This window comes from Vombatus ursinus, unplaced genomic scaffold, assembly GCF_900497805.2.
Source record: "Vombatus ursinus unplaced genomic scaffold, bare-nosed wombat genome assembly UNPS02014789.1, whole genome shotgun sequence".
NCBI lineage: Eukaryota > Metazoa > Chordata > Mammalia > Diprotodontia > Vombatidae > Vombatus > Vombatus ursinus.
This window is the reverse complement of record NW_020954567.1, coordinates 7112826-7139754: the sequence shown is the minus strand read 5'-3', so window position 1 is coordinate 7139754 and position 26929 is coordinate 7112826. Positions and strand designations below refer to the sequence as shown.

Genomic DNA, 26929 nt, shown 5'->3' with positions numbered 1-26929 from the left:
TTCCACAGAGAGCTCATGTTGTATGACATTTTATTTAGATTTCATGCATGTATTTTCCTGTGTTGCCACAAGGTTGAGATCCATTCTTTCTGGAAACTCCAGCTTCTCACAGACTGCCTCCTTTACAGGTAGGTATTGTGATATTTCATTAGGCTCTGTAAAGAGGGCTGGTGGTACATGCTAGGACACAAATAAACTGGATTAGTTTTCTTACATATCATTTTTACAGTACACTCATAAATATATTTACTTTAAGGCATTTGTTAAAGCATTTGTAATCCTAAATATACATACCAGATTCCAGAAAATGAGATGAACTTGTTTTACAACACTATTAGAGATGCTCTGATACTGCAAGCTTTGCTATTAAACATTTTCCTCAAATGGCATCACTACATTGCATTAAATTTAATTCAACGAATTTACTAATATTCACTTGGTATTTACAAGATGCTGTGCTTAATTTGTACCATCCCATACAGTTAATTCCCCAAATCATCATATGACTTCTGGGTCTTAATTTCCTAGTTTTCTGTTTGATTTCAACTAATGATGTATAACACAAAACAAAATCCAAATGATTCTTCCAAATCTCTACAGTGTTACAGAATACAAATTTGGATTTTAATATAGTCAAATTTAATAGACTCCTGTTTCAAGTCACTTGTGTGGATTATCCTCCTTTAATAACTCAAGGTAATAGGTCTAAGGGTACTGTTATCAGGTCACAGTGGAATAATTATTAATTAAATTATGTCTATAGGATAGCATTTGGGACATGGAATTAACCATTCTTATTAAGTGTGATTATGTTGTTTAAGGTTTGGTGGAAAGAGAACATAGTAGGCAGCTTGCTGGGGCAGTAAAAGCACTCCTCTGAAAGTTGGAAAACCTGCATTCTGGTCCTTGATAAGTAATTTCCCAAATCTGCAGCACTAGAAAAGAGACTTTATCTCTGGGTATCACTATCCTCAAGTGTAAAAAAAACATGGGAGTTGGACCAAATGATATGTGGTCCCTTCTAACTCCCAAATCTATGCATGGTGTTCTATTTTATATCGGTCCCTCAAGAAAGTATGTGTATGTGTAAAGAGTGTTGTTGGTCTTATCTTTTACCATTTTACTATCTACGGGATTTTCTTGGCAAAGATACTGAAATAGTTTGCCATTTCTTTCTCCAGTGGATCACCTTTGTCAGAACTCTCTAATACAACCTGTCTGTCTTGGGTAACCATGCACAGCATAGTTCACAGTTTCACTGAACTACACAAATCCCTCCATCATGACAAGGCAGTGATCAGGGAGGGGAGATATGATGACATCACAAGGTGAGCCCCTCAGGTCAGAAGGTGTCCAACACTCTATTGGGGGAGAGTAGAGGACAACTACATGTAGCTCCAGTACTAATGAAGCAGCTGGGTCAAAGCCAAAAGGAAGCCGAGCTGCAGATGTGTCTAGAGACAAAAAGAAAGTCCAATGCCATAACGATCAACATCACATAGGAACCTGGAATGTAAGATCTATGAACCAAGGTGAGTTGGATGTGGTCAAATAGGAAATGGAAAAATTAAATATCAACATCTTGGGTGTAAATGAACTTAAATGGATGGGAATGGGTGAATTTAATTCAGGTAATCACTACATATACTACTGTAGGCAAGAATCCCTTAGAAGAAATGGATTAGCCCTCATAGTCAAAAAAGGGTGAGAAAAGCAGTACTGGGGTATAATCTCCAAAATAACAGAATGATATGTTTGAACCCAAGGCAAACCATTCAACATTACAGTACTAACAAGTCTATGCTCCAATCACTAATGCTGAAGAATCTGAAGTTGATCAGTTCTATGAAGACTTACAACATCTTCTAAAAATAGCACTAAATAAAGACATCACATTCATAATAGAGGTTTGGAATGCTAACACAGGAAATCAAAAGGTAATTGGAATCACAGGCAAGTTTGACCTTGGAGTTCGAAATGAAGCTGGGCAGAAACTAACAGAATTTTGTTAAGATAACTTGCTGGTCACAGCAAATACTCTTTTTCAACAACTCAAAAGATGACACTATACATGGACATCACCATATGGTCAATAAAGAAATCAGACTGATCATATACTTTGCAACCAAAGGTGGAGAAGCTCTATACAGTCAGTTAAAATAAGGTCTGGAGCTGACTGGGGCTCATATCATAAGCTTCTTATTGCAAAATTCAGATTTAAAATGAAGAAAGCAGAGAAAGCCATCAGACTGTATAGGTATGACCTAAATAATATCCCTTATGAATGTGAAGTAGAGGGTGATGAATAGACTGAAGGGATTAGATCTGGTAGATAGAGTGCCCCAAGAACTATGGACAGAGGTTTGCAATATTGTATATGAGGCAGCAACAAAAATCATCACAAAGAAAAAGGTAAGAAAGCAAAATGGCTATCTGATGAGACTTTACAAACAGCTGAGGAAAGAAGGAAAGTGAAAGGGAAAGGAGAAAGGGAAAGATATACTCAACTGAAGGCAGAATTACAGAGAACAGTAAGGAGAGAGAAGATTTCCTTAAATTAGCAATGCAAAGAAATAGATGAAAACAATACAATGGAAAAGACAAGAGATCTCTTCAAGAAACAGCAAGAGAACATCTTATGCAAAAATGGGCATGATTAAAGACAAAAACTGGCATGATTAAAGACAAAAAATGGGCAGGGACTTAACAGAAGCAAAAGAGATTAAGAAGAAGTGGCAAGAATATACAGGAACTATTCAAGAAAGATCTTAACATCAACAATAACCATGATCCTGTGGTTACTGATCTAGAGCCAGACATCCTGGAGAATGAAGTCAAGTGGGCTTTAGGAAACATTGCTAACAATAAGGCTAGTGGAGGTGATGGCATTCCAGAAGACCTATTTAAAACCCTAAAAGATGATCCTGTTAAAGTGGTGCACTCAATATGCCAGCAAATTGGAAACTCAACAGTGGCGACCAAATTGGAAAAGATCAGTTTACATCCCGGTCCTAAAGAAGGGCAATACCAAACAATGTTCATTATTACCAAACAATTATTCTCACTTTACACATCGGCAAGGTTACACTTAAGATTATGCAAGGCAGGTTTCAGCAATATGTGAACCAAGAATTACCAGAAGAGCAGGCTGGTTTTCAAAGAGGCAGAGGAACCAAAGTGCCAACATTCACTGAATTATAGAGAAAGCGAGAGAGTTCCAGAAAAAATCTACTCCTGCTTCATTAACTAAAGCCTGTGACTATGTGGATAACAACAAAATGTGGCAAGTCCTCAAAGAGATAGAAGTACCAGATCATCTTATTTGTCTCCTGAGGAAACTGTATGTGGGCAAAGAAGCAATAGTTAGAACCAAACACGGAACAACTGACTGGCATACAACAAGGCTGTATTTTGTCACCTTATTTATTTAACTTATGTGCAAAGTATGTCATGCAAAATGCCAGGCTGGATGAATCAAAAGCTGGAATCAAGTTTGCCAGGAGAAATACGAACAGTCTCAGATATGCAGACGATACCACTCAGATAGCAGAAAATGAAGAAGAATTAAGCCTTTTGATGAGAGTGAAAGAGGAGAATATAAGAGCTGGCTGGAAGCTTAACAAAAAACTAAGATCTTGGCAACTAATGCCATCACTTCCTGGCAAATAGAGGGAGAAGAAATGAAAGCAGTGTCAGATTTTACATTCTTGGATTCAGAGACCACTGGAGACAGTGACTACAGCCATGAAATGAAAAGATGCTTGCTCCTTGGAAGGAAAGCTATGGCAAATCTGGACAGCACATTAAAAAGCAGAGACATCACCTTGCCAACAAAAGTCCATATAGTCAAAACTATGGTTTTTCCAGTAGCAATGTATGGTTTTAAGAGCTGGGCTATAAGAAAAGCTGACACTTTTGAATTGCGGAGCTGGAGAAGACTTTTGAGAGTCTCTTGGACAGCAAAGAGATCAAACAAGTCAATACTTAAAGAAATTAATTCAGACTATTCATGAGAAGGTCAAATGCTGAAGTTGAAACTTAAATACTTTCACCACATAATGAGAAGACAGGACTCACTGGAAAGGACTCTTGATGTTGGGAAAGACTGAAGGCAAAAGGAAAAGGGAATGGCAGAGGATGACATAGATAGTTTTCATGGAAGCAACAAACATGAGCTTGGACAGACTTTGGGAGATAGTGGAGGAGAGAAGGGCTTGGGGTCACAAAGAGTCAGACAAGATCGAACAACTGAACAACAATAACACTAAGTTCAGGTGCATGGATGAAATTAAGGATGACGAAATCAATATTCCGATTCCAAAGAAAACATGCTATGGTAGTTTATAGTACTTAACATGAAACATTAAAATTAGATTTCTAAAAATGAAGTTTAGATACAATACCATTAAATTTGCTATTTTGCTCTCTCTTGAAGTGTATTCTCTTAACATATAAGTCTTGTCAGCCTATTAAAAATAAAAAGACAATATTTGATTGTACTGATTTGTAAGTCTGCTTTTATGTGTTACACATATACATTAATTTTTTAACAAGTTATGAAAGAAATATATAGCCTGACAATGGCAACTTGCTTTGTAAAAAGATCATGACTTCTATTTATCTTTTTTAACCCAAAGAATATGAGTTATCAATTCTAGTTCAGTAATCGACATCACAAAAGAACCATATGCACAAATGTAAGCAAATATGTAGGGGCAACCCAAACAGTGAATCATCAAAACCACTGTAATGAAGAAATAGTATCAACTTAATATATGTAAATGATAAATTCAAAGGACGTTATTCTGCCTCAATCAGGAGTTGGTAGTACACTTTCTTAAATGGTGGACTAAAAAAAAACCAAATATTACTCCTAAATCTTAAAACTGTGAGAGATCTTTTCATCATCTACATAAACAATTATCTGGGATCCAAAGAACTTTAACAATTTTTCCTCTTCCCCCATTTCCAATACAGACTTATTGTGTGACATATCACAAGATGCTTCTAGACCTCAGTTTTCCCTTAACAGTTAAGACTTTCTTAACAAAGGCTTTAAAGTGCTTACTTAAATAAACTATAATTTTATTTCTGAATGAAACTCTTTCCAAGAAGAGGAAAGATGTCTGTTTTTTAGGCAGAAAAATATACCACATTCTCAGTATCAATCAGAATGTTGTTCTGGAGTTCTGTTTTGTGTCTGTGTTGACGTGCACACTGCGTGCTTCTGATTTGTAGGGGGTGGAGGAGTGGGGGGAAGGGTTGGGAGGAAGGGACCAAACTGGTTTTTTTTTTAAACTGATGGATACATCTCTTTATTTCAAGAAGAAATAACCTCTACGTAATCATCCCAAGTCTTTAAGAAAAGGGAATTCCAACTCACAGAAAATTTTAATTAGCATATAACATGACCACAAATCTGAAGTTCAAATTCCATTAAGAAAATTTAAGATTGCTATGGAGCTACTGATTTAGGAACCAAAGATAAACGCAATTAATAAACACTTATATAACCTAAGATGAACACTATCAGTATCTTTTTAAAAAGTATCTTTAGACATTTAACTTCTGCCTTGCCTCAGTTTTTTAAAAGTGCTTAACTTAAAAAGTGATTTTGCAGAGTTTACTTTTCTACAGCATGGCTAAGAATTTTAGAACCATTAAATTTTTGTGGAAGATGTTTCTTAATATTATGATAGCCCTTGTTTTTACACTAGATTTATTCCCAAAATAGCCCTGCCTCCTTCCTTACCTAATGAGCCATCTCTTGTTAAAGAGATTTAAAAGAGAACGGGGGGAAAAAGCAAATCCAAGCAACCTACCATCTGTATCTGACAGTATATTCAATATTCTACAATCATAGCCCTCTACCTCTACAAAAAAGGGACAGAACTGATTTTTCTCATCTCCTCTCTGAGACCAAGCTGGTCATTATAATTATACAGCACAAGCATTAACTATAAAACTTCTAAAATAAAATTTCAAAATGGCATGTGGTCCATAATTCCAAAATCAGGACAAATTTGTATTCATTATACAGACAGATAAAAAGATTTCACTGACTTGCACCTTAATCACTCTGTGGAGTTGGGTGGGAATTAGCCCTGTGATTACATTGGCCTAATGCAGAGAGATGCCTGCTTTGCCATTTATAATCTTAGTTTCCTAGTGTACTAGGAGATTAAGTAATTGATTTGGGGTCACAGAGCCATTACCTTTCAGAAACAGGACTGGACAGTAGGTTTTCCTGACTAAGGCCAGCTCTTTATCCACTACTCCAAGCTATCTCTCTTCCTAAGCACAGAATGAGCATATGCAAAATCCAAAAGATGTGAATCCCACCTAACTTTGCCATTATATACAACCCCATACTTGGAGAAAGTTCTATTAGATTTTTAAACTAAAAGAAGATTCAATGCTTCAATAACAGTAAATACAACAGAAAACTTCATAAAACATACCTTGATAATTAAGAAAGATTAGCACAGTACTTAAAACAATTAATTTCAAACTACTCAAATTTTCATTCTAATACTACCAGAGTACAAGGTGTAAGAAATAGATACCTCATGGTAAAGCCTTGTGTCATTCATCCTGATGAGCACACCATCAATTCTTAAGAAAAATCTCAACAGCAGGAAAAAGCTAGAAGGCATCACTCTCTGAAAGAAAAAAGAAAGTACACTGCTGTTTATTTTATCAAAAATTGAGCTTTTCTACGAGCCATGCTTCTCAAGTTATGGCACACTTTGTCAATGGTAGTAGTAAGTGAATTTTAAACGAGCTCACATTAATCTATACCACTTCACAGTATAAAAAATGTTTTTCTTACAATCCTCTTTATAGATAGTGGTGGTGAGGATTTAATGAAAAGAATGCTGAACCCAGAGTTGGAAGACCCTAATCCTAACACCAACCATTTAACCTTGTTCAAATTACAACCACTCTGTGCCTTAGCTTCCTGATCTGTCAAATGTTATATCACAAAGATATTAAAAATAAGATGAAAATAAAAAGATGCTTTAAAACTTGGGAAAAACAGTGACACAGGGACCCACAAAGTCTTAGCATGGTTTTAAGCTTTAATAGCTTAAAACTTCATTAAAGCTTTTGGGGTCCCCTGTATAACTCCTTTTTTTTTTTAAAAGACTTAAGGATATTTTTATTCTAATTTTCAAAATCCTTATGACAGGAACATTTAAGCATGAAAACTCTTCAGATCACCACATATTAATACAAAAAAAATGCATCACTAGTCATCTCTGACTGCTATCCACTTCTGTAACATAATTAGATATACCAGACATGAGACCCAGAACTCTTAGCTTAATACCACTGAGTAGGCACAACTTTATACAGCCAAAGGTTGACCTAACTGTGCATAGGATCAATGCTATCTAATCTACTTCATTTGGAGTACATAAGAAAATTCTTAAATTCACCAAAGTAAACCAAGTATGTTATGGAAAAGAATATACTTGTCTAGGATAATGAAAATCGAAGAGAAATAAAGGTCCAACCTTGCTGGTTCAGTTGCTTTGGAGAACTGCTAATGCCAAATTCCTCAGTGAATCACTCAATCACAAAATCTCAGAAGTCATCTTTGATCCTCTTCTTTTCCCAACACAGTGTTTAAAAATCCTTTCTATTAACCTTATGTTTCCTCACCAGCATTAATTCATTCTGAGCTTTATCATGTCTGATAGTATTTGTATAGTGCCAAAGATACAACTTGGTCTCCAACCTCCATTACCTAACCTTTCTAACATCATCTGAATGTCTGCCTCCCCCACTTTTATAAAATAGCTTTTTAAAAAATTCATTTTTCAAAACTATTTATTTTTTAACATTCTTTTCTTTTAAAATTTTGAGTTCTAAATTCTTTACCTTCCTCCCACCCCTCTCCCAATGACTGAGAATGCAAACAAAATTATATCAATTATACATGTAGAATCATATAAAACATATTTCCACATTAGTCACTTTGCCAAAAAAGCAAGAAAATGATACTTCAATTTGCACTCACTTCATCAGTTGTCTCTCTGGAGGTGTCATCATGAGTCACTTGGAATTGTCTTAGATTACTGCTGATCAGAGTAGCCAAGTCTTTCACAGTTGATCATCATTACAACATTGCTGTCACTGTGCACAATGATCTCCCAACACTTTACTTTGCTTCAGTTCATATAGGTCTCCTTACCATTTTTTTTCCCCTGAAACCACCCTCCTCGTCGTTTCTTATAGCACAATAGTATTCCATCACAATCATATACTGCAACTTGTTCAGCCATTTCCCAAGTGATGAGCATCCCCTCAATTTCCAATTCTTTGCCTCCACAAAAAGAGCTGCTGTAATTTTTTTTTGCACACAGAGGGTCTTTTCCTTTTTCTTTGATCTCCTGGGGGTACAGACCTAGTATTGCTGGGCCAAAGGGAATGAAGAGTTTTATTGTTCTTTGGGCATAGTTCCAAATAGTTCTTCAGAATGACTGGACCAATTGACAAGCTCACTAATAGTATATGAATGTACCTATTTTTCCTCATCCCCTCCAACATTTGTCATTTCTAATAGGTGTGAGGGTGTACCAAAGAATTGTTTTAATTTGCATTTCTCTAATTAATAGTGATTTAGAGAATTTTTTTTCATATAACTGTAAGTAGTTTTAGTTTCTTTTGAAAACTGCTTGTTCATATCCTTTGACCATTTGTTACTTAAGGAATGGCTCTTATTTTTATAAATATGACTCAGTTCCCTATATATTTAAGTAACAAGGCCTTTACTAGATAAACTTGCTGTAAAATTTTTTTAAAATTACTTCACTGTTTATGGTGTCTATTAGTAAAATGTAGTTTTCCTGTTTATCTCCTTTTCTATTTTCACTTTTGCTTTTGCTGAAATCATCATTTTACCCCGGCTTTTTTTTTTTTACTTCAGCTGAAGCATAACAGATTCTGCTTCAGCCCTTTATTTTAACTCTGTGTGTCTTTTTGTTTCAAGTGTGTCTCTTGTATATTGGGTCTCTTGGTTGCTAAACCATTCTGCTACCTTCTTTTGTTTTATGGGTGAGCTCATCCCATTCACACTCACCGTTATGATTACTAATTGTATATTGTTTCTTGATGTGTCCTGGAGTCTTTAGCTTCCACTTGCTTAATTCTAATATTTAAGCAATTATTTTCTTCGGTGGGCTTTTGTATCTCTTTTTTCCATTTGGCTAATTCTTTTTAAGGAGTACTTGTCTTCAGTAAATTTTTATGCCTATTTTACCACTAGGTCAACTCTTTGTTTTTTAAGGTGCTATTTTCTTCAGTATATTTTGTGTTTCTTTTACCAAGCTGCAAATTCTCTTTTCATAATTTTCTTGCATCACTCTCATTTCTTTTCCCAAATTTTCCTCTACCATTCTTATCTCTTTCTTTAACTCTTCCAAGAATCTTGTTGGGCTTGTGTCCAATCAGCATTTTTCTCTGAGGCTTTAGTTGTAGGGGTTTTCACATTGTTATCTTCTTTGGAGTTTGTGTCTTGGTCTTCCTTGCCACTGTGGTAGCTTTTAATTGTCAAGTTCTTTTTATGTTGTTTGCTCATTTTTCCAGTCTATTTCTTCACATTGAACTCTTATGTTAAAGTTGGGCTTTGCTCACTTGGGGTTGTGGAGGCACTGTTCTAAGCTTCTAGCTTTTTTGTGCCATTCTTTTCTGAGCTAGTTCTGAGGGTCTAAAAGTTTTTGATGATTCCGAAGTGGAATGATCCAGTAAGCGTGGTCACTGCTCTCCTGGTCTACACTTTAGTCTCTACCCAGGAAAGACCCTTGTTTCCCTGCAGCCACAAGCTGTAGTACTCCTCCTGGCCCTAGAATTGTGATCAGGACCTTTGTTCTCCTGCAGCCACAAGCACTAGCACTTTTCTCCATCTTGGAATGTGACCAGGGCCTCTGCTTCCTTGTGATCAACCACAGGCACTCTTTCCTACCCTGGAATTATGACCCAGAACTGCTTATGGGCAATAAAGTTGCCAATCAGCACCAGCTGCACCCAATGCCAGCAAAGAGTCCCCTGGATTCTCTTCTTGACCAGTTGTCCCATACCCTTACTGTCTCTGGGCTGAGAACTCCTGAAGCTGCTGTTGCCGCCACTATCACAGCATCTCCAAGGCCCACTGCTGGTATTCCTGCCACGCTCCAGGCTGACTACCATCCTAATGTCATAGAACTCTCCTACAGACCTCCTAACTTGTCTTAGGTTGAAAAAATGTCTAACTCTGACCTTTTGCTGGCTCTGCCACTCCAAAATTTGATTTGAGGAGTTATTTTAAATTTGTTTGGAGGGGAATATTGGGAAAATTCAGCTGGCTGCTGCCTGTATTATGCCATTGTGGCTCCACTTCCACCTGCATGTGTTGGGAACTAGAACTGTAAGGCTTTCAGGCTGAAGATTTTGTGTAATTTATCCTAAAAATAATAAGTAGCCACTGAAGACCCTGACCAGGGGAATGGCATGAGTAGAGCTATATGTGAGGAGTATCAATTTGTCAGTTCTGTAGTAGATGGACTGGGGAGGGGAGACATTAGAAACAGGGCTGCCCTTGGTTCAAATTTCACTTTTTATATTTTACTAGCTGTGTGACTGTAGGCAAGTCCCTTAGCATCTTTGTACTTTAGTTTCCTCATCTGTAAACACAGTATAGTGCCTTTCATATCCACCTTTCAGGGTTTTTGTAAGGCTCATATTTGGGAGTCCATAAAATACCTTTTAAGTTTTAAAGCACCTATGTAAATATTGGTGATTATTCTCTATCTAGCATTGGGAAATAGGTCATGTATAGAAATAAGACTATGCAAGGGAGCACAAATAGTTATTGTCTTATAACCATGAAAGATTTCTTCTTGACAGAGTCATCAGGAAGTTCCTATGGTCAAAATCATATTTGAAGTGGTCCTTATAACCCAAACAGGATTTCCGTATTTGATCAAGGGGAAAGTGAGGTAGGAGGGCAGAGTCCAGATTTTGCTGTTCTGTCTCATGGCTCAGTCCCTCTGAGGTAGCATGGCCCAATCTGATTCCTAAAACTCCATCTTAAAAGAAAAGACTCAGCATTCCTAGAGAAGTTTACCCTTTTTCCTGTAGCTTACCTGGAAAGGCATATCAAACTTAATACTCTACAATCATACCTGAGAACACCCAAAAAGCAGTACACCAAAAATGAGTACAACATTAGGCTTTAAGCTTAGAAAAGCTCCAAAGTAGCTGACTTTTAACATGCAACTCAAGTCCACAAATATTTATTATTCATCATGTGTAAAGCATTGGGCTAGATGCTGGGAAGAGAGATGAAATAAGATACATTTAGGAAGCTAACATTATAAGGGAACATAAAATAGATTTACAAATAAATAGTAAAAATTAGAAAGCTACATTCAAAGACGTTCAACTAAAATGCTGTAAGAAATCATTTGTAATTCCACTTACCAACCACTAGTTGCTACCAGAAAGAAGGGAGGAAGTCTGGGTCCCTCCCTCTCTGCTGCTCATTTCTACGTCTGCAGACAGAATGTGGAAGGATGAAGGAGCGTTTGATGCCTTTGTACACAAGTGCATTGCCATCACTGTCTTACAGACATAAGACCCTACATTCAGTAACAGATATATCCAGATATCAAAATGTATTGAAGAGTGTAAGCTATCTGAGATTTTCTCCAAGTTCAGTAATGGACAGACTACAAAAACATGTTAGGTATTTACATACAGATAATCAAAGTCATCAATATGACATAAAAATTTCCCAAATGTACACTATTTATATTGCTATTCACATGATGCATAATCTAAAAACACAAAATGTCACATTTAATGTACAGTGACTTAATTTTTACATCTCTATCAACTTAACAAGGATGTTTTCCCATACTTAAACAAAAGTGATTACTATACTCACAATTTTCACACTTAAGCTTGAAACTCCATGATCATGAAGTTCATCTTCAAACAACAGAACTTCCTCAAAAAATTTAATCTGTTCCCTGGCTTTCAATTTCTCTGTATCTATATGATCTGCTGTAGGCACAACCTGGAAAGGAAATTTTTAAAAATTAAGAGAGGTCAATTATGATGCTTCCAGCCTTCCCTATCTCCCTCAAGTTCCACTGACTCAAAATCAGTCCAAAAGGGTTATACAGCACTCTATCTGACTGTCATGGATAGACAGTAAAGATTAGATAATGTCCTTTGCCACTGCCTAGGTAACTCTGAAAATCACAGTAACTTTCTAGTTACCGCACCACAGTGCAGAATAATTATCAGAGGAGAAGCAGAATGAATAAACTATTACAAAAAGAGATTTAAAGGTGAGAGAATAAGCTCTGTTTTAATATGGTAAGTGACCTTAAATATAAAGAAACAAGATAAATCAGTTCAACACAAAAAAACAGAGTTAAATTTACCTTTAACTTAAGTGCTTCACCAAGCAATGTTCCTTTGTAATCTGTGGTATAGGTCCAATCATATGGTCTAATAATCTCTTTAGAGTGTTCACCTTCCGCCCTCCATGACCAAAAAGAGAAGGATTGTATTCAGTGACAGAAGAAAACTTGATAAAGTATATAAACATCCTTCCAAAGTATATTCTACAAATTCTACTAAACAGCTCACTCACCTACATACTTTATTAATATGTAAACTCCACTATGGCCATTCTAAACAATTCAAACTTATTGAAATCACATATAGTTATTCAACTTTACACATGATTCCTTCTTATCTGTCCAATTAGACTACAAACTGCATGAATATTGGGCCTATACTTTACACTTATTTTCAACCTTTATACTTACATTCACAGAGCTTTTCAGGTAATAAATAAATAAATACTGGTAAAAAGCAGGCCTTTTTCTTTTAATTTCTATAATCCTCACTTACATTCTCAATGAGAATCAAAAGAAGCGAGTACCAATGTTATTCAAAAATAGTCACTGAGGTCAAATGAGAAGCACAATTATTTAGGTACATTTCATTTAAAGACACTAACCCTGAAATAAGTACAGCTCAAGCAGTGTTTATTTTGATTTTGAAAGCTGCCTCCATTTCACAGTTGAGTCAACTGAAGTCTGAAAAGCTAATAAAACTCACTGTCTATTCCAGAAGTGGAGAAACCTGTGGCCTCAAGGCCACATGTGGTCTTCTAGGTCCTTGGGTACAGCCTTTTGACTGAGTCCAAGTTTTACAGAACAAATCCTTTTATTAAGGGGATTTGTTCTGGGAAGTTGGATTCAGTCAAAGGGCCGAACTTGAGAACCTAGTGGGCCACACGTGGCCTCGAGGTCGCAGGTTCCCCACCCTGGATTCTAATGAAACATACCCCAATCCAGTTACTGTACAGTTTATCCACCTTTTACTCAGTTTCTCACCTGCTCTCTTGCCATTCTTCAGCACATGCTACCTTAAGCATTCCCTGGTAGTTGTTTACACATTTTAAAGCATCAGTCGCATTGAACTCAATTCCAAAGCCAGAAACATGTTGGATTCTTAAAACGTTGTCTCCAAACATCATTTCAGGAAGAGATGGCATGTGGAGCTCATCAGCTAATCTGCATATGGCCAAAAATCATATATTGTTTTGTTACTTTTAGTCCTCCACCTTTTTGGTTTAATAATATTCTGCATAGAAGGATGAAAAGTCTGTGTAGGATGTATATTAAAAATACATACTTGAACTCTAATATCAGTCCAGGATATGCTTTTAAAAGGGAAAGGCATTGCACTAAAGAAAACAAAACCAGAAAGAATAATTGGGCCAGACCAAGATATACAGAGGAAGTTTATCAGTCACTACCACGTGCCATGCACTGTGCCAAGTGTTGGGAAATACAAAGAAAGATCAAAGATACTTTCTGCTCTCAAGAAGTTCACAATCTAACAGGGAGATAACATGCAAACAATAATGCACGAACAAGACATCTACAGGATAAATAGGAAATAATCAACAGAGGGAAGACCCTAGAATTAGGAGGGACCAGGAAAGACTTCCTGCAAAAGGTAGGATTTCAGTTGGGACTTGAAGGAAGTCAAGGAAGCCAGGAGGTAGAAATGAGGGGGGAAAGCACTTCATTGTGAAGGCTAACACCAGTTTGAGGCCACTGAAAAGATCACCAGATCACAAATTGAGAGTTTGAAGGAACCTCAGAGGTCCTCCTGTGTAACCACCTAATTGAGGTAACCGAGGTCCAGAGAAGTAAAGTTACTTGTCCAAGGTCACCCAGGTATCAAACCTAAGAGACAGAATTTGAACCTAAGTCCTCTGACTCTGGAGCCTGTGCTCTTTTTACTGTATTAAAATGCCTTGCTAGATCAATTCTCATGATATCTGAAAGAAGAAGGCTACTCACACTCCCTGGGAAAAAAAGGCAGGAACACCATTAACATAAAAAACAAACCCAATTCATATGCCTACTTTCCTGTTTCTATAAAATGTTTCTAACAATCTATATACATAATAAGGAAAAGGGATCAGGGAGGCTACCACAAACAACTTTCTTTAGAAGACCACACCTTTACAGTTATACAACTGACTAAAAGATGCAGAGAATAAATGACCTGTTTGTTGACTGTAAAAAAGCATTAGTAGAGTAAAATAACACTTTAAGGGAGCTCTTTCAACAAGGTACTTCCCATACATGCTAAAAATCATACAAGATTTAGTGAAAGATATCACCAGAGATAACTTTGTTCAAGAACTCTATGATTATTAAAATCAAATGAGGAAGACAAAAAGGAGATGCTTGCTGAAGGTGTTTGTCACTGTAATGTAGAATGTTCAGTAGAGGGGCTCCCTAATTCCCCAAATATCACAGTCTCACAGTTGGAAGGGATCAGAGTGGCCATCAAATGAAACATTTGTAAAGAGCTTAGGAAAGTGCCTGGCACATAGCAGACACTTAATAAATTCCTCCTTCCTTATTTCGTTCTTTCTGTCCATCCAACTAATTCAACTCATAGTGAAAGAATCCCATCTACAACATATCCAACAGGTGGCCACCCAGCCTTTGTTTGAAAACCTCAAGAAAGGTGAAATCCATTATACCTGAAGAGAAAGCCAATTCCACCTTTGTATAGTTCCAACTCTTAGGAACAGTATTTGGGAAAATATGCAGTATTTTCAGTGACTTCAAATTTCTCCATAAAACAAAGGCCCAAATTTTCAACACTGTTATTTTTCTGGTGTTACTTAATGAGTCTAAATAGAATGAAACGTATGACCTAAGAAATGTATCCCAAAAGCAAGTGTAAAAGATGAATGAATTTAAAAAGTGTTAATTGATTAATTAACTATGTGCAAAGCACTGTACTAAGCATGGCGGAAAGAGAGTAAGAGAGTATATTGGATCTGAAAATAAAATGTTCTACACAAATAGAAAATAAGAGTCCCTCCTTTCAAAGAGTTCACATTCCAATGGGGGAGACCACAAATAGGGAAGGTTTCAGCTGCAGATCAGATGGAAAAGTTCCATGGTCCTAAGGGTACACGAAGAAGATAGTACTGCTTCTCTTTAATGTCTTCTCTACTGATAAAAATCCCATCAGTTTCTTATGTTTAGACATCTGACAGGACTTTGGTGGCAAGAACTTTCTTTTCTGTGTCTTCAAAAGCTGTGGTTTCAACACTTGCCAGATTTTATCTCCACTGAGGTTGTTTCCGAGGATAATGACAGCAGCTGCTAAACTGGAAAGTTAGTCTCACAGCTCTTAATGTTGAGTTCAGGGTCCTGAGCTGTCTCCATCAGGGTTTGAGGGTAGATCATAGTCAAGGTAGCGGTGGTGTCAGGAGTGGTTTGATTGGCCTGGGACATGCAGCTTCAGGCCTCCTTAGAGTCCCTTGCTACTTCATCGAGGCAGTTAGTGGAGATGCCTAGCTCTTTCTCCACAGGAGCTGCTTCCCTGCGGATGATGACTATGAGGGCTGGGCTGGAAGAAGGACCAGTAGTGTAGGAGGTGGGAAGGCTTTCGTTCCTAGGGTTCTTGTACTTACTGGCCTGCTGGTGTCAGATAGTCAGCAGTTATTTCTTGCAGTGATGAGGAAGGTGGGACCCTTCTCCACAATGATTTCTCCCCTCAATGATGGCTTTGGGGGGTTGGGCTGGAAGTAGGTCTGGTAGTTCAGGGAACACTGCTCTTCCCAAGACTCTTGGATTCAGGATTCTGGGCTATCTCAATTAGGGTCTGAGGGCAGATGGTAGTCAAGGTGATGGGGGGAGGGGCTGACTTGATATAATAAAAGAGATGTACATTTGGAAGACGTTACTTTTAGACAGACAGGAATAACAAACCATAGGCATATTTCAATGGTACCCATTTCAGTTTTCTCATCTGCCAAATGAGGGGGTTACACTCAATGGCCTCTAAAGTCCCTTCTAGCTCTAAATTTATGATCTTATGAATCCTTTAACAAACACACAAACACACACACACACACACACATTATCCCGATTTTACAGATGAGGAAAAGGAAGCTCTGAGAAGTTAGGTAACTTGCCCATGAGATGCAACATGGCCTAGATGATAGGGAGCTAGACCACCTGGTGCCAAGGAGAACTAGGTTCAATACTATTTTTCTGTAAGAAATGATGAAAAAAATGGTTTCAGAGAAAAATGGCAAAATTCATGTGTACTGATTGCAGAGTAAAGTGAGCACAGTCAGGAGAATAATTCATACAGCAACAACCATACCGTAATGACAAACAACTCTGAAAGACAGGGGAACTCCGGTAAGCATAATGACCAAATACAATTCCAAATGACATAAAACATGCTATCTACCTCAGGATAGGTGACTACAGGTTGAGATTTTTTTTTTTTGGTACAGGGCCAATGTAAAAATGTGTTTTGCTTAATTATACATGTTCCTAACAGTTTTGTTTTTCTCCCTTTTCTCAATGGAAGGGGAACACATCAGTGTAAGGCAAGGGGAGACAGAGATGTGGATCTGAAATTTAATTTTTTTTTTCCAAAAAGGGTCTGGGTTCAAATCACACTCCAGTCACTGTGTGACCTTGGACAAGTCATTTCACCCCTGGGACCTCATTTTCCTCATCTATAAAATGACAGCAGCCTTGATGGCCTCTAAGACGCCTTCTAGCTTTAAATCTATGACCTTGTGATGACCACACCACTATTGAGTGAATAAAGCAGACTTCACAACCTGGTTTCCTTACTCCAAGTTTGGTGCTTCTAAGAAGGTTTTCATTGAAATATATTTTCCAAATAACTGAAACATCCACTTGAGTCAAAGCTTTTGTATATTAATATTTATGTAATTCTTTTCCTTAGTAATTCTTTTTAAAGTATACTAAATATAACTTGACTTCTTCCCAATATCTCAGTGCCATAGTGTGAACATCAAGTATTGTCCTATATCATGACATTCACCTTCTAGTATATTCTTTTTTTTTATTAATTTATTTTGATTTATCAACAATCCCTTCCATATGCTTTAGAGTTTTAAATTTTTCTCCCCCTTCCTCCCCACCACTCTCCCCAAACCGGCGCACAATCTGATATAGGTTATACATATATATTCCTATTAAACATATTTTCACATTAGTGATGTTGTAAGTAAAAATTAGAACCAATAGGAGGAACCACCAGAAAGAGGAAACAAAATTCAACAGAAGAGGAAAAAAATAGCAAATAGTATGCTTCAATCTGCATTCAAATTCCATAGTTCTTTCTTTGGGTGTGGATAGCATTTTCCATCACGAGGCCTTTGGAGATGTCTTAGGTCCTTGTGTTGCTGAGAAGGGTTAACTTTATCAATATTAGTCATCGTACAATGTGGCTGTTATTGTGTATAAAGTTCTCTTGGTTCTGCTTACTTCACTCAGCATCAGACCACACAAGTCATTCCAGGTTTTTCTGAAGTCAGCCTGTTCATCATTTCTAATAGCACAATAGTATTCCATTACATGCATATACCACAACTTGTTCAGCCATTCCCCAATTGATGAGCATCCTCTCAATTTCCAATTCTTTGCCACCACAAAAAGAGCTGCTATAAATATTTTTGTACATGTGGGTCCTTTTCCCATTTGTATGATCTCTTTGGGATATAGCCCTAGACACCTTCTAGTATATTCTAAGCCCAGGGTTTTTAATCTTGTTAGGTCTGAAGCCCAAAGAACCCTTCTTAGAATAATGTTTTTAAATGCATAAAGTAAAATTCATGGGATTACAAAGGTATCTAATTACATTAAAACAGGTATCAAAATTAAAAAAAAAAATTCTCAGACCCCCAGTTAAGAACTGCTACTCTCAGTACTCCAAAGATAAGGTGATTCTTGTTTATCTTTATTCTTTATGTCCCCTCACAGAGACATTGTATTTATACTTGTCCTGATCTGTGATTTCACTGGCATAAGGAACTGCCCTTGAGAAGACTTCTTTATTATTTTGCAATTTGCAATCTTAGAGAATTCCTGGGCATTAAGAGAGGTTATGTGATTTGCCCAGGATCACAGAGAGAACATATAGAAGAGGTGGGACTTGAAACCAGTTCTGACTCCTGACTTCCTGCTCCAAGATCTCTATCTACTACCTTCTGCTATTTATATGCCTCATATTGCACACAGCAGGCACTTAATTATGTCTACCAATTATTGACTATTGCCGCATTCTAGTGTTGTGTTGGGCTTTCAGTTTGTCTTTTCTTCTCCTGCCAGAATATCATTGATCTTACCTTTTGCAACAATTCCTCACATCTTTAACTGTGCAAAATGATGGAAAACCAGGCAACACAACTTGTTAGAACTTGGTAGAAAAAGTAAAGATGTTGGAGAATGGTTAAACAAATTGTGGTACATGGATGTCATGGAATTTTACTGTGCTTTAAGAAACAAAGACTATGAATACAGAGAAGCATGGGAATACTTCTATGAACTGATGTAAAGTGATACAAGCAGAACCAAGAAGACAATACATACAATGACTACAACAATGTAAATGTAAAGAACAGCAACAATAAACCAAATGAAAAAATTCTGTCAAATTATGACCAAACTCAGTGCCAAAGAAAAAGTATGAAAAGATACCTCTTTCTCCCCCTTTTTCCAGATATGAGTGACCAAGCATGGGATACACCACAAATAATATCAGATTTTTTGGTATGTTGGTTAATTTTTACAGAATTTCTTTTTTTGCTCTTTTTTATTCGATGGCTCTCTAGAAGAGGGTGGGGGCAGGATACAATGGGAAATATAGACAATGAACAAACAAAAGTTATCCGTAAATTTTTTTAAAAAATGTTCTCTATAAGATAGCCTGAGAGGTTCTCCTGAAAATAAAGCAAACAGATTCTAGAGCTGGAACCTAGATGACCAACTGCTTTATACAAAATTAGCACATGAACTAGTAAGGCTTAATCACTTGCCTGTAGCTGACTGCCAGCAAAGACAAAAACAGCAGCATTGATTCATTTAGTAATTGTAAAAAACTGATACAGCATGCACACAAGTAGGTTTCTCACCATGTGGCCTACTATTTTTTAAACACTTATCCTGGAACAGAAAAATGTGGTCCAGAGATTTCTGGGAGTCTTCAAGGTCAAACTACATTCAAAATAATACTAAGATGTTCTTTGTATACATCATAACCTTTATCCAAAGGGATTCACCAAGCATCCATCTGGAGGCCTCATCTTTTGTTGGTGGTGGTGATCAGTCATTTCAATGATGTCCAACTCTTTGTAACCTGATTTGGGGATTTCTTAGCAAAATACTGGAGTAGTTTGCCATTTCCTTCTCTAGCTCATTTTACAGATAAGGAAACTGAGGCAAACAGGCATAAGTGACTTCTCCAGGATCCCATAGCTAGTAAGTGTCTGAGGCCAGATTTGAACTCAGGAAGATAAATCTTCCTGACTCCAGGCCAGCATTCTATCCACTGTACCAGCTGGCTGCCTTTGTCTTTTCCTTCTATAATACTTGAGATGATAATTTCATTAGCTCCCCCCCCATTTCAATTATCATCTCTATGCAGATGACTCTCAGATCTACTTATCCAGCCTTAACATCTCTGTTGACCTCCAGAGTCTCAAATCTTCAACTGACTATTGTACATCTTGAACTGGATGTCTCATAGACATCTTAAATTCAATATAGTATATCCAAAACTGAACTCATTATCTTTCCCCCCAAATCCTCCCCTCTTAAGTTCCCTATTAGTGGAGAAGGTACCATGATCCTCCCAGTCACCTAGGCTCAAAACTCAGGTATCATCCTAAACTCCTAACTCTCACCTCCCCATATCCTATCATCTCTGTCTTCAAAACATTTCTATTATACACCCCCTTTTCTCCTTTGACATTGCAACTACTCTGTTGCAGGCTTTTATCACCTCCTGCCTGGACTATTTACAATAGCCTGCCGGTTGGTGTCCCTGCCTCAGTTCTCTCCCCTTCCAATTCATCCTCTATGCAGATGTCAAATTAAAGCACGGGTCTAACCATATCAACCCTCTATTCAATAAACTCTAGTTTATTTAATGTTACCTCCAGAACAACTATAGAATCCTGTTTGGCATTCAAAACCCTGCATAAATCTGGCCCTTTTCTCCCTTTCTAGTCTTCTTTCACCTTACTCCCCTCCATGTGCACTCAAGATCCAATGACATGGGTCTTCTTCCTCAAAGAGGAAAGTCCATCTCATGATTCCAAGCATTTTCACTGACTATCCCTTCAAAGATGAAATACTCTCCTCCCCTTCCTTATCTCTACTATCTAGTTTCCTTCAATTCTCAGCTAAAGCCCCACTTTCTGCAAAAGTCTTTCTTACCTGATGTATTCCATATATATCTTGTTTGAAAACAGCTGTTTGCATGTAGTACACCTGATTAGAGTGTGAGCTCTTCAAGAGCAGGGGTTGTTTTTGCTTTGTTTTGTAAGCCTTTCATTATATCACCAGAACTTAGCACAATGCCGGGCACATAAATGTTAGCTCAGTAACTAATACGGTAAGAATCAATAGATATAACTCACATAAACAAAAGCTATTGAGGGAAGGTCCTCAATAATTTTTAAGAGTATAAAAGGGTCCTGAGATCAAAGAGTCTGAGAACTGCTACTTTAGAATATAAGCTCTATGATAGCTATTTTGGATTCTCATAGGTGTTTCTAAAAAGATTTCTGAGTTCTACGTTGTATTCAAGGTGGTTGAGATCATCAAACTGCTACTGTACCCAAGGATATAGCCTATATGAAAACTGCCAAAGGATCCCTGACCATTACAACTGAGAGAAATGATTATTTGTCTCCTATATTAATAACCAATTACCGAATTAGGATTAAGATTGTCCCCCCTTCTATTTCCTCATTCCCTGTAGGCTATTCAGTCAGTTTTGAAGGACAAGCTGATAAAGAGATGAAATCTTGGGCAGATACACCCCACGGGAAAAACTCAGAACTGATCAAAAGGCAAAGAAATTCTAGTCCAGTGAAATCCAGCCCACAGTGTCAGCCAGGTCTGATTGTTCTAGGTGGGGGTAGTTTGGATAAGAGATCAGTCTCTCAGTCCAAGACTGAGTGATCAGTCACATCCCCCAGCCCCTCATTAGAATAAGCCCACCTCTCATTATAATATTAATTCATTGTTAACCAAGCAAAATTGGTTTCCAGGCTCAGGAACACCTAACTCTTCTTCTAAGGTCATATAAACATTGGGTGGGTTCCATGAGAGGTCTCTGGCACTTGAGAGTGCCACTGACCTCTTTTATTAATTGCCTACTAACATAATTAATAAAATGATTAATTACCCAGAAACAATGTCTCTTAAACTCTTTATGTCACACAACTCAAAATTTTGTTCTTCTTACAATTTCTCTAAATCTTATCCCAATCGTATCTAATCAATACCTAGCTGTAATCTATCAAAAGCTGCTTCAATATCTAGGAGAGGGCAAAGAAACATCAATTAGCATTTAATATAGCCTCTAATACGTTAGAAGACACTGTGATAGGTGCTAGCAATTTAAAAAAAAACAAACTATTCTATATGAAGGGGGATCCAATGTGTATTTCAGTACTTCAATGAATCTGTAATCCCATGGATACTAAATTAAGTACCCCCTTCATGGTATGAACCAAAACTCATCCATGTCTTTTCATCCTATGCAATTCTTCAACAGAGAAGAACCACATTACATGAAACAGGCCTTTTTACATTTTCAACATATCAACAGAACATCTGGGTTATCTGTTATCCCTTACTTTCCCATCTTCCATCATTTCCTCAATGATATCCACTTGAACCAAGTTGGCAGAAGCCAAGGTAGGAAAAAAAGGAAATGTTCTAGGGAAAATGTGAGAAAGAAGACAGTCTACTTCACTTTCAGAATCTCATACCCAGATTTGTTTCAAGAAACTAGCTGGAGGGCTGGCTACTCATATTACCTAGAAATAAGGGTACCACCTCCTGCTTCATTTCTGGTGAGATGTATTCGCAACATTTCCAATTGCATAGAAAATACTGCCTATGAATAAAATTTGTGTTGGTTGTTCTGGGGGGTTTTTTTGGGAGGGGGAGGATGTACTATAATTTTGCTAGTATATGTAACTCCCTGTGTGAAAACTTCCTCCACTAATGCATGACAACTCCTAATTTACATTCCCAACCATCAGCACTGACAGACTGAATGACTAGTCCTTGGTCAAAGGCAACATGTGAATAATGGCTATATGAGAAATGCTATCTACGAATAAAGTTTGTTTTGAGTTGATATTTTTTGATGTATTGTTTTGTTTTTGGTCATGGCCTGTGATTTTTTTAAATATAGAGAACTCCCATTGTGAAAACTCTCCCTACCAATGTATACGACAACTCCTCCTAATTTATAGTCTTAAATAGTAGCCTGAAACCACTAGCCTAGAAATACTATCTATGAAGAAAGTTTGGTTTTGGTTAGTGTTTTTGATGTTTGAGGTTTTTCTGGGAGGGAACTTCCAGTGAAAACTCCTTCCCATCAATGCAAATTAGGAACTCCTAATTTGCAATCCTAAACAGTAGCCCCGAGCTCTGAGAGATTAAAAGACTGGCCCTAGATTGCACAGCTAGTCAGGGTCAGCGGTTAGACAAGAACCCAGGTTTTCTGTGGATTTTGGATGCAGAGCTAGAAGATGGAGAGCTTTGCCATCTATAATCCATGGAAAACCCGGGTTCTTGTCTAGCCTCTGACACTGGTTAGCTTTTAGAGAACATCTGATCCAAACCCCTAGTTTTACAGATGCGGAAATTGAGGCTCAGCTAGCCCAGGCCCCACAGCGAGTTAGCATCTGAAGTGGGATTTACATACAGGGGGCTCCACACTCCAGGGCCAATGCCCTGGGCACCGCAAGAACTCGCCCAATGCGATCCTTCACACGCAGCGCTCTGCAGGGGGCAGGGGGCTGTCAAACCGCGGCCGCGCACGCGCCCTCGCGGTGTCCAGGGCATGGCCCCGCCAGCCGTTCTGCAGCAGCCGCCGAGGCCGGCCTCGAGGTCCCGCGGGGGCGGGGAGCGGCACCAAAAACGGCCGCCCCCTCCCTTCTCCTGCCCATCCCCGCGCCCACGCCCAGCCTCCCGGCCTCGCCCTCTCCTCCCCGGACCTCCCCAAACCTCACTTCTCCACATCGGCCGACTTCATGATGTGCGTCTTGGCCGCCGTCAGCTTCCATGGCCCGAAGGAGAAGTCCTGGCGGCTGCTCTGGAAGCCGTGGATCATCATAGCCACGGTGGCGGCGCGGAACCAGCGCGAGCGGCGGCGGCGGCGGCGGCAGCCTCCCTTCTCCCCCACCCCCACCTCCCCCTCCTCCCCCAAGCCGTTACCATCCCCGGCCCCGCCCCGCTCCGCTCCGCTCCCCGGCCCGGCCCAGCCCACAGCTTGGGCCGCCTCGTCCTCCCGCCCTCCTGCCGGCCCGCCTGCCCCCGCCTCCTCCTTCCACTTCCGGGAGCAGCTTGTCTGTGCGACGAGGCTGCGGCGCGCCGGAAGTCTTAGGAAAAGGAAGAAGGGGCGGGGCTAGGATTCGAGAGGCGTGGCCTGGCCCCCGGGAGCAGGCGCGGCTCCAGTGGCATCATGGGGTGATGTCATCGCCAGTGTTTCCGCGTGCGGGGGGCGGGGCTCGAGAAGTCGCCTGAGGTGCTGGGTTTTTATTGGTACAATTTCCCAGCCCGTCACTTTCCTTTTTTTTTGTTTGTTTCCTGTGGTCTACAGGAGCTTCCCCTTAACTTCCCAGTTGACTGTTCAGAGGTCCGTTTATTGTCTGGGACCCGGTTGGAGCTTGTGCTCTGCTCATTTCTCCTGTCCATGCGGCCTCCGAGGGGTAGAAGCCCCCAAGGCCTGCCCCTGCAGCCTGGCATCTCACTGAGGGCAGGAGCGCTTCCAAAGGAAGCGAAGCAAGACGAGGCTCAAGCTGACTGCGTCTTCTTTGGAGATGCTCACAGTTCTGGGTTTGCAGGCAATCCAAAGAGGTTCCTTCTAAACACACGGTTAACCAAATGAAACGAGTTACAAAACGTCTATACGCGATTCACAGTCTCTCTGAGGCACTTCCCTTGTATGTCATCCTGATTCTCCCAAAAGCAAGTCTCACAGCGTCCTCCACATGGAGAACCGGCATCGGGCCTTGCCCCAAGGAACACTGCCGTGCAGATTTGGTGGGGTGGAAAGGGGTGTTGATTATGCACGGGAACACGTGGATTTTACCAGAGTTCACCAAGTTTCTGGGGACTTTGGAGCTTGGAAGAAATTTTCTTATTGCAAGAAGTCACAAGGCCAGAATGCAGAGGAACCCTACAAAAAGGGCTGTGAACAGCTCTTTGTCCACTCCCTTTCTCCCATTGAAACATCGGGAATGGTGGGTGAAAGAGCATTGCTGTGTTACAGAAAGCAGGGGAAACAAGTAAAGTTGAACCTCATGGTGAGGCTGAGGATGGACCAAAGTTGGAAGAGATAGTTGAGTAAGTTGGACAGCCTACTGGAGCCTAGTCCATAGCCCTTTTCTCTTTAACTCCCTGAAGCATTGCCTGGGAAAAACCCCAAGCTTTTGTAAGTCCAACTACTTAACTTTCCATGTCTCCTTTTACAGTTAGGAGAGAGAATATATGTAAAGGGGAAAAGATTCAACTCTCCCATTGCAATGATTATGGCCTATAAATAGAAGGAATGTTTATTTGAATCATATGCTATTTGAAACTGCTATTAAAGTGTATAGTCATTTACACTGATTTTTAGTCTAAGTCATTAAGTGCATGTTTTGAAATTGAGAGAGGGGAAGCCAACTCAAAAGAGAGAGATTTTCCTCAGCTCAGAGTGAGCAGGGAAGCAAGCCAATTATAGAAATAATTTCTGTAATATTAGTCATCTGTGAGATATCCATACGCTACTTTTCTTGGGAACCCAGAAAGGAAATTAACAGAGAAATGAGCCAGTAGCAGTGAGAGGTAAAGGTTGTGGTACAGATAACTACCCTGCTCACAAGTATGCAGGAAATCCATTTGTCTGCAGAATCATGGGATGTTTTAACTGGAAGGTAGCTTAGACATCGAACCCAAATTCACATGCAAACACATGCATTCCTTTTTACACTATTCCTGAAAGATGCCCTAGTCACCCAGCCTCTTTTTTTCAGCTCCTTCAGTAATAATGAACTCCTTATCCATTAACAGAGCTTATTGCATTGTTAGACAGCTTTGACTGTTAGAACATTCATTCTTATGTTACACCAGCATCTGCCTTAAAATTCCACAAGCAACACAAACTAAAACTACTTTTTCCATATTTTAAACCTTTAAATGTCTGAAGACAGAAATCATGCCCCTCCCAAATTGTCTTTTATCTAGGCTAAAATAAATTGAAAAGCTCCTTAAGCTTTCAATGTTGGATGTTACTGCTCTTATATCTACCCATATAATATTCTTGTGATCATCTTCATCCTATCTGGTATGATAGCTCCAAGTGAACAGGGATTAGATGAAGTTCGTGTTTTACATCATACCCAAATGTAGTGGTAAGCCCAGATAAGGAATCTCTGACTAATTAACCAATGTTTACTGACTAGGGTGTGTAGGGATTGATGGTGGGGTCTTACAAAATCAAAGGTCATTGTAACCTAGAACTCGGAAGGCATAGGATTTGAACATACTTGTACCTAAGAATGTATACTTACTACAGAAGATCAAGGCTTCACTATAATTACAAGCCAACCAAGAATGCCTAAGGCATTTAACTTGGAGTAATTTACATTTCTATGAAATATAGAATTCTTAAGTGGATTGTGGAAATGTCTTATGGGTTTAAGAACATGAAGCATGTAAAATTGAAATTTGGTGAAAATTTGGGAGTTGCCTACGATATGGTAAGCCCTTAATGTCAACTATCTAAGTGGGGATAGGGGTGGAAAAGATAAAATGAGGGCAGGAGAGAGGGAATGTCTTGAATTGTGGCTAAAGTGTAATACAGGGCAGGTGGATGGGTGACTAAGTTGTGAGTTGAGTAAGCCTGGAGTTGTTATATTATCAGAAAAAATCATATCACTCAAGAAGAGGAAAATAACTCATGGCCAGTTATACCTCAGAGCCTTTTGGCATGCTTAGTAGCTCTAGTGAAAAAAATTAAGACTGATGTGAATTTATGGGATGATGGGGACAAAAGTCACATGAGGTGGGCAGGCAGGTGATCTTTAGGTGAAGGATCCCCACATGGATGTATTGGCTTGGTTGTTGTTCAGTTGCTTTTAGCTGTGTCAAACTCTTCATGGTCACATTTTGGGTTTTCATGGCAAAGATACTGGAGTGGTTTGCCACTTCCTTCTCTAGCTCATTTTACAGATGAGAAAACTGAGGCAAATGAGGTTAAGTGACTTACCCAGGGTCACACAGCTAGTAAGTGTCTGAGGTCAGATTTGAACTCAGGAAGATGA

General features: G+C 38.9%; 1 protein-coding gene across 1 annotated transcript; it reads right to left on the bottom strand.

Moving 5' to 3' along the window:
• Nucleotides 1-23777, bottom strand: TIPRL (TOR signaling pathway regulator). The gene is made up of 7 exons (XM_027868290.1): nucleotides 23633-23777; nucleotides 13401-13580; nucleotides 12438-12537; nucleotides 11933-12064; nucleotides 6567-6662; nucleotides 4404-4466; nucleotides 1-180 (listed from the first exon to the last, which is right to left on the bottom strand). The coding sequence occupies exons 1-7, from the start codon at nucleotides 23734-23736 to the stop codon at nucleotides 31-33; spliced, it is 825 nt and encodes a 274-aa protein (XP_027724091.1). The 5' UTR covers nucleotides 23737-23777; the 3' UTR covers nucleotides 1-30.
• Nucleotides 23778-26929: the final 3152 nt, after the last annotated feature.